Raw genomic sequence first — 6,958 nt, 5'->3', positions numbered from 1 at the left:
GTTAGATTCAGGCTGGATACTCGGGCTCACAAATTTTACTGTGTTGTGTGCGTGTGTGCGTGTTACTGCTCTCATTTTGGAGTGAGTGAGGGGAGTTTAAGAAACAAGAGGAAACTAGAATGCCACACTGATTGCAATTGCGCTCAGCTGCGCTTAATTGGGACGAGCTCCGAGCTCAGCGCAGGTGAGCGGGGGAGGGGAAGAAGACAGACCGTCACAATGTAATATCATGGTGTCATCTAGCGATTTCTGGACAGTTTTCAGAGAGCCAATAGCAACTTTCAGTGATTTTTTGGAAACACTAAATACTTCACATTATGCAAAGTTTTTCTAAAATACTTACATCAATTTTCTTAACCATATAAACACACATAGGCAACAAATACCTTATTAGAAAAGCTAAATATTTAAAACGTTTAGGCTAACACCTAGCCTACAATATTAGCATTATTAGCATTCTAGAAGCTATTTTATACTTTTTAAAATCCTCTATAGTAGATACATTCATCAAAAAGCATTAATGGGACACAAAATGTTAGAACAGAGCATTTATTTCCAAGTACAGCAATAATTGGTAAAAATGCTCTGTCAAAAATAGCGTATTTTGGCAGCCATTTTGTTTTTCAAATTTAACTGTCAAAACCTCAAAATTCAGCTTGGGAACCAGTCTAGTTGAATTCAGCACACTTAAATTATGTTAAGTACATAGGTTCCCAACTTTTACTAAAAAATGCTTCTAACATTCACAAATATGAAAAATGCGTCTAGACTGCTGCGTGCAGCGCTTAACATCAGTAAGAGTGCACATGTAACCAACGAAATCCTATACAAGGGAATACCAAGGGTGAGCAAGAAGATAGCTGTAAGGAGAATGAGACTGGCAGGACATTGCCAAAGGCACCCAGAACTGCCAGCCAGCAAACCGGTGCCATGGGAACCATCACATGGGCGCCGGTTAAGAGGACGTCCCACAGTAACATTTGCTTTAATAGTCCAAAAATGTTTAGAATGAGTATTAGTATTCAAGTAACAATAGGCTCGTTCGTGACGACGCAGTAAGATTTTTGCTTGATAGGCTCGTTCGTGACGACTTCAAATTCTAACCAGAATGCGTCAAACTGGCAAAGTGCGCATGCCCACTGCCTAGCAAAAATCTTCCTGCTTCGTCACGAACGAGCCTATTGACACTGCCTTGACTTACAATTACTTTACGTAGTTTGTGTGGAAACAATTCAACATTTCTGGCTGCTCTTTTTACCTTTATGTAGCCAACACTTTAGTTCACACACACACACACACACACACACACACACACACACACACACACACACACACACACACACACACACACACACACACACACTTTAGTTTACAAGGTTCAACCTTCAAAAGTCTTGGCTAGATACATTTCTAGTGTTTTCTCTTGCACTGTTTGAAGACGTCTAAAACCTGTTTTTTTTGTACAGTTGTGTTTGTATTATATTCACTTTACTTGCATATTATTTTGTTGTTTTGGGTTCTCAGAATACAACCACGTGTGCCGCTTCTGCATAGCTGTTGATAGTTGAAATACTTGAAAAATGTGAAGGTGTTGCAAACGGCCTCAAAGCCGCTGAAAGACTCCAGAGGGCTGAGGACCCTCTCCCTACGCACGCACGCACGCACGCACAAATGATTCATATCACATGCTTTAATAAAACCCACCCATATAGAGGTTTTGGTAAGAGGTGCTTTAATAGACCAAAAATGTTTAGAATGAGAAAAGTAACAAACAGATAAACAGTATTATACAGTTGCAGACATTTCAGTACATTAAGCACAGAACACCTGGAGGGAGTCAAGGTGTCAGTGCGTGCGTGTGCGTGTGTGTGTGTGTGTGTGTGTGTGTGTGTGTGTGTGTGTGTGTGTGTGTGTGTGTGTGTGTGTGTGTGTGCGCGCGCAAGTGAGTGACTGTGATGTGTACATCCTTGATGGTAAAGTGACTGGTTAAGAGTCTACAAGAAGTGTGATGTGTGTGTGTGTGTGTGTGTGTGTGTGTGTGTGTGTGTGTGTGTGTGTGTGTGTGTGTGTGTGTGTGTGTGTGTGTGTGTGTGATGTAATGGCTATACTTGTGGATGAACACTGTTGTTTGTTCTAGAAAAAAAGAGTCAAACAATTAATACAGTTAATACAACAGACACCTTCAGTACAATTAACACCAATTAACACGGGAAGGGGGAGGGGCAGGGCCTAACGAGCCAATTAACACCAATTAACACAGGGAGGGGGAGGGGCCATGGCCTAACGAGCCCCTTCTTAACGAGGGGACGGGGCCTAATGAGCCTTAACGAGGGGGTGGGGCTTCACTGCCGGTAAAACGCATGCAGGCACATCAGCATGAACTTAAAAACACCACACACACACATGCACTCACACACACACACACACACGCATGCACACACGCATGCACACACACAAACCAATGTGCGCGCGCGTGCGCACACACACACACACACACACACACACACACACACACACACACACACGCATACACACACACACAAACACACACACAGAGTCAACCGTTAACACACTTCAGGAGGTGGCGACACAAGACACTTCAAAACCAGCAGCCAGTAGAGAAACACACACACACACACACACACACACACACACACACACACACACACACACACACACACACACACACACACACACACACACACTGAGCTGCAGACGTGGACAAAAAAAGGAAACATTTAACAATAGCAGCCACATGTTACACCTGGTAGTAACCATGGTAACAAAATAAACTTGCAGACACACACACACACACACACACACACACACACACACACACACACACACACACCGTATTGAACATTGAAATTTAGGACATGCAGCTCGTGCAGACACACACACACACACACACACACACACACACACACACACACACACACACACACACACACAGTATTGAAATAGCATGGAGCAATGAAATTTAGGACATGCAGTCACACACAGACAAACAATGTCACACACAGACAAACAATGTCACACACACACCCACACACACACACAGTATTGAAATAGCATAGAACATTGAAATTTAGGACATGCAGCTCGTGCAGACACACACACACACACACACACACACACACACACACACACACACACAGTACTGCTTTAAAATATCTGAAATTAAACTGAAACTTGGGGTATGTACATTCACTCACTCAGACACCCGCAGGCACACACACATGCACACACTACTGCATTGAAATCACTGAAATTAAATTGTGAAACGTGTGTGTGTGTGTGTGTGTGTGTGTGTGCGCGCACACAAACACACACACTGGATTAAAATCACTTTTTCAATTCTTTCTCATACCCCACATAGCAGACAAGAGACATGCGTGCGCGCACACACACACACACACACACACACACACACACACACACACACACACACACACACACACACACACACACACACATCCCCATGCACACACAGACACACACACACACAGGATAGCGTGGGAGGAGTGTATGACCATTTGTGCCGCAGTGTGAAAGACACACTCAGGTGTGTGTGTGTGTGTGTGTGTGTGTGTGTGTGTGTGTGGATGTGGATTCACTTCCACTTTAAAAAAATCCTGAACTGATATGGTGTGTGCGTGTGCGTGTGCGTGTGCGTGTGCGTGTGTGTGTGTGTGTATGTGTGTGAGTGTGGGATTAATGTGCAAAGAGTCACTTCAGTAAATTCTTTTCTTCTCTTCTCCTCGTCATCCTTCTCTCCTCTCCTCTCCTCCGGTCTCTTCTCTTTTCTTCTCTTCTCCTCGTCATCCTCCTCTCCTCTCCTCTCCTCTCCTCCGGTCTCTTCTCTTCTCTTCTCTTCTCTTCTCTTCTCTTCTCTTCTCTTCTCTTCTCTTCTCCTCGTCATCCTCCTCTCCTCTCCTCTCCTCTCCTCGGTCTCTTCTCTTCTCCTCCTGCTGCTCCTCTCCTCTCCTCTTCTCTCCTCTCCTCTCCTCGGTCTCTTCTCTTCTCCTCCTGCTCCTCTCCTCCTCCTCGGCACGGGAGTGTGTGTGTGTGTGTGTGTGTGTGTTACTTCTCCACCCCGTTGAGGTTCTTGTTGCAGCTGCTTGGGGAGCCGGGAGAACGCTGACGCAACGTCGTGGAGCAGCCATCACCCTCAAACTCCCCTACACACACACACACACACACACACGCACACACACACACACACACACACACACACACAGGTCAGAACACATACACATCAGTGAGACCCAGTGCAGTGCAGTGCAGTGTAGACTAGAGCTGTGCTGTTACTGTGGAGTTGCTGCAGTTCCCCTCTCTGGCCAGCAGATGTCAGAGGGGAGCTACACAGCACTGCATCAGGGAATCTCAAGCCTTTCGGTGCCTTACACACTGCAAGTGTGAAAGTGAAAGTGAAAGCCCAATTGGGAAACTCTAACTCCCATTGTCATTGTGACACAGCACTCCACCGCACACAAGTGAACACTGCACACTGCACACAACGAAATTGCATTTATGCCTCACCCGTGCAAGGGGGAAGCCCTCAGTGGCGCCCCATGGGGAGCAGTGCGGTGGGACGGTACCATGCTCAGGGTACCTCAGTCATGGAGGAGGCTGGCGGGTCGGGAGTCGAACCGGCAACCTCTGGGATGCAAGTCTGACGCCCTAACCGCTCACCCATGACTGCGCGACACGTTCTCTTACTTAACGTGTCCGGTATCAAGGGCTGTACAATTAATCGAAAATAATTGAAAATCGTGATAAATGGTGATATCGTGATCAGGATTTTAATCTGGATTTAATCGTGGCAGTAGTGGCCTACCTTCGAGAGCCTCCTTGAAGCCAGAACATACCGACAGGCTGGTATTTCTGGCCAGAAATCTGTTCACCTAAGTTTCACGCTATTACATTTTCATAATTACTACAATTCATTTTATTTTGCTCATCCCGTATATCATTTATTCTTGGTTATATTTCATTTTGTTATATATATTTTTTAATTAACAAAAATCAATTATCGTGATTAATAATCGTGATTATGATTTTGACCCAAATAATCGTGATTATGATTTTTTCCATAATCGTGCAGCTCTACCGATATCAGGCCGAAACGGTTAGAACGCATGAAGACAGATCATGCCTTGCACACAGGAGCGCGGCGTAAGCGCGGCGTTAGCGCGGCGAATGTTCGGCCCCATGAGTGGCAGACCGGACATGTCCGCGATGCTCCTTGAAAATAGAACTCGAGTCTATTGTCCTGTGCGGACGTCCGCGTTCAGTGAGCGGCTCCCATTGAAAATAGAACGTGGACGCTGACTGTGCAGTGTGCAAGGCCTCGCGATGCTCCCGGACACGTTAAGCGAACGCGAATATCTCGGTGTGTGTGCACCGGTAGACGCCAGTGCAGAGTGGCCCGGAGCCCAATATTTAATACTGGGGCTCGATTTGCCATTATTTAATATGTGTACTGGGGCTTGATTTGCCATTATTTAATATGTGTAGAGGGGCTTGATTTGCCATTATTTAATATGTGTACTGGGGCTTGATTTGCCATTATTTAATATATGGACTGGGGCTTGATTTAGTACTGGGGCTTGATTTGCCATTATTTATATATAGGGCTTGATTTGCCATTATTTATATATGTGTACTGGGTCTTGATTTACCAAGCTGCATGGCTTGGAGCATCGGTCCGCCATCAGACAAAGCTCAGCAACTTGAATCTTTGCACGCACAAGCACGCACGCACACACGCACACTGTGTGTACCTTTGGAGTATTCTGATGGCCAGGTGTGTGTGTGTGTGTGTGTGTGTGTGTGTGAGTGTGTGTGTGTGTGTTTACCTTTGGAGTATTCTGATGGCCAGGTGTGTGTGTTGTGTGTGTGTGTGTGTGTGTGTGTGTGTGTGTGTGTGTGTGTGTGTGTGTGTGTGTGTGTGTGTGTGTGTGTGTGTGTGTGTGTGAACCTTTGGAGTATTCTGATGGCCAGGTGTGTGTGTGTGTGTGTGTGTGTGTGTGTGTGTGTGTGTGTGTGTGTGTGTGTCTGTGTACCTTTGCAGTATTCTGATGGCCAGGTGTCTGTGTGTGTGTGCGTGTGTGTGTGTGTACCTTTGGAGTATTCTGATGGCCAGTCATCTGCCTCTGTGTAGCCGCTGTCCTCGCCCTCACACTCCGAGAAACTCTACACGCACGCACGCGCACACACACGCACACACACACACACACACACACACACACACGAGACAGAGAGGGAGGGAGAGAGAGGGGGGGGGGGGGGGGGGGGGTTGGGGGGCGGGGAGGGGGGGGGGGGGGGGGGGGGGGGGGGCAAGAGAGAGGGGGGTGGCAAGAGAGAAGGGGGGGGGAGAGAGCGGGGGGGCAAGAGAGAAGGGAGGGAAGAGAGAGGGGAGGGGGGGGCAAGAGAGAGGGGGGGGGCAAGAGAGAGGGGGGGCAAGAGAGAGGGGAGGGGGGGGCAAGAGAGAGGGGGGGGGCAAGAGAGAGGGGAGGGGGAGGGAAGGGAAAGGGGGGGGCAAGAGAGAGGGGGGGGGCAAGAGAGAGGGGGGGCAAGAGAGAGGGGGGGGGGCAAGAGAGAGGGGAGGGGGAGGGAAGGGAAAGGGGGGGCAAGAGAGAGGGGAGGGGGAGGGAAGGGAAAGGGGGGGGGGGGCAAGAGAGAGGGGGGGGGCAAGAGAGAGGGGGGGCAAGAGAGAGGGGGGGGGGGGCAAGAGAGAGGGGGGGCAAGAGAGAGGGGAGGGGGGGCAAGAGAGAGGGGGGGCAAGAGAGAGAGAGACATAAAGACTGATTAAGACATTCAGGTGCAAAATCATCGCTCTCTCACATATTGCATTTTAATGAAAAGCCGCACTCTCGCTCTCTCACGTATTGCATTTTAATGAAATCCGTTGGGAAAGCACATCAACGGCAAAGATCACCGATTGGGTCAGAGT

At 47.9% G+C, this 6,958-nt stretch overlaps 1 protein-coding gene across 1 annotated transcript in view; it reads right to left on the bottom strand.

Annotated features, from left to right (window-relative positions):
• Nucleotides 1-1,721: 1,721 nt before the first annotated feature.
• Nucleotides 1,722-6,958, bottom strand: part of ptdss1a (phosphatidylserine synthase 1a) — a 34,529-nt gene continuing 29,292 nt past the window's right edge. The window contains exons 12-13 of the mRNA XM_063198487.1: nucleotides 6,126-6,198; nucleotides 1,722-4,181 (exon numbers count right to left, since the gene is read on the bottom strand). Of these exons, the coding sequence (XP_063054557.1) occupies nucleotides 4,084-4,181; nucleotides 6,126-6,198 (171 nt within the window). The 3' untranslated portion in view covers nucleotides 1,722-4,083. The remainder of the gene's footprint in view (nucleotides 4,182-6,125; nucleotides 6,199-6,958) is intronic.

The sequence above is a fragment of the Engraulis encrasicolus genome, chromosome 5, assembly GCF_034702125.1.
Source record: "Engraulis encrasicolus isolate BLACKSEA-1 chromosome 5, IST_EnEncr_1.0, whole genome shotgun sequence".
NCBI classification, from domain to species: Eukaryota; Metazoa; Chordata; class Actinopteri; order Clupeiformes; family Engraulidae; genus Engraulis; species Engraulis encrasicolus.
The sequence above is the reverse complement of the archived record's forward strand: the minus strand, read 5'-3'. Positions and strand labels throughout refer to the sequence as shown.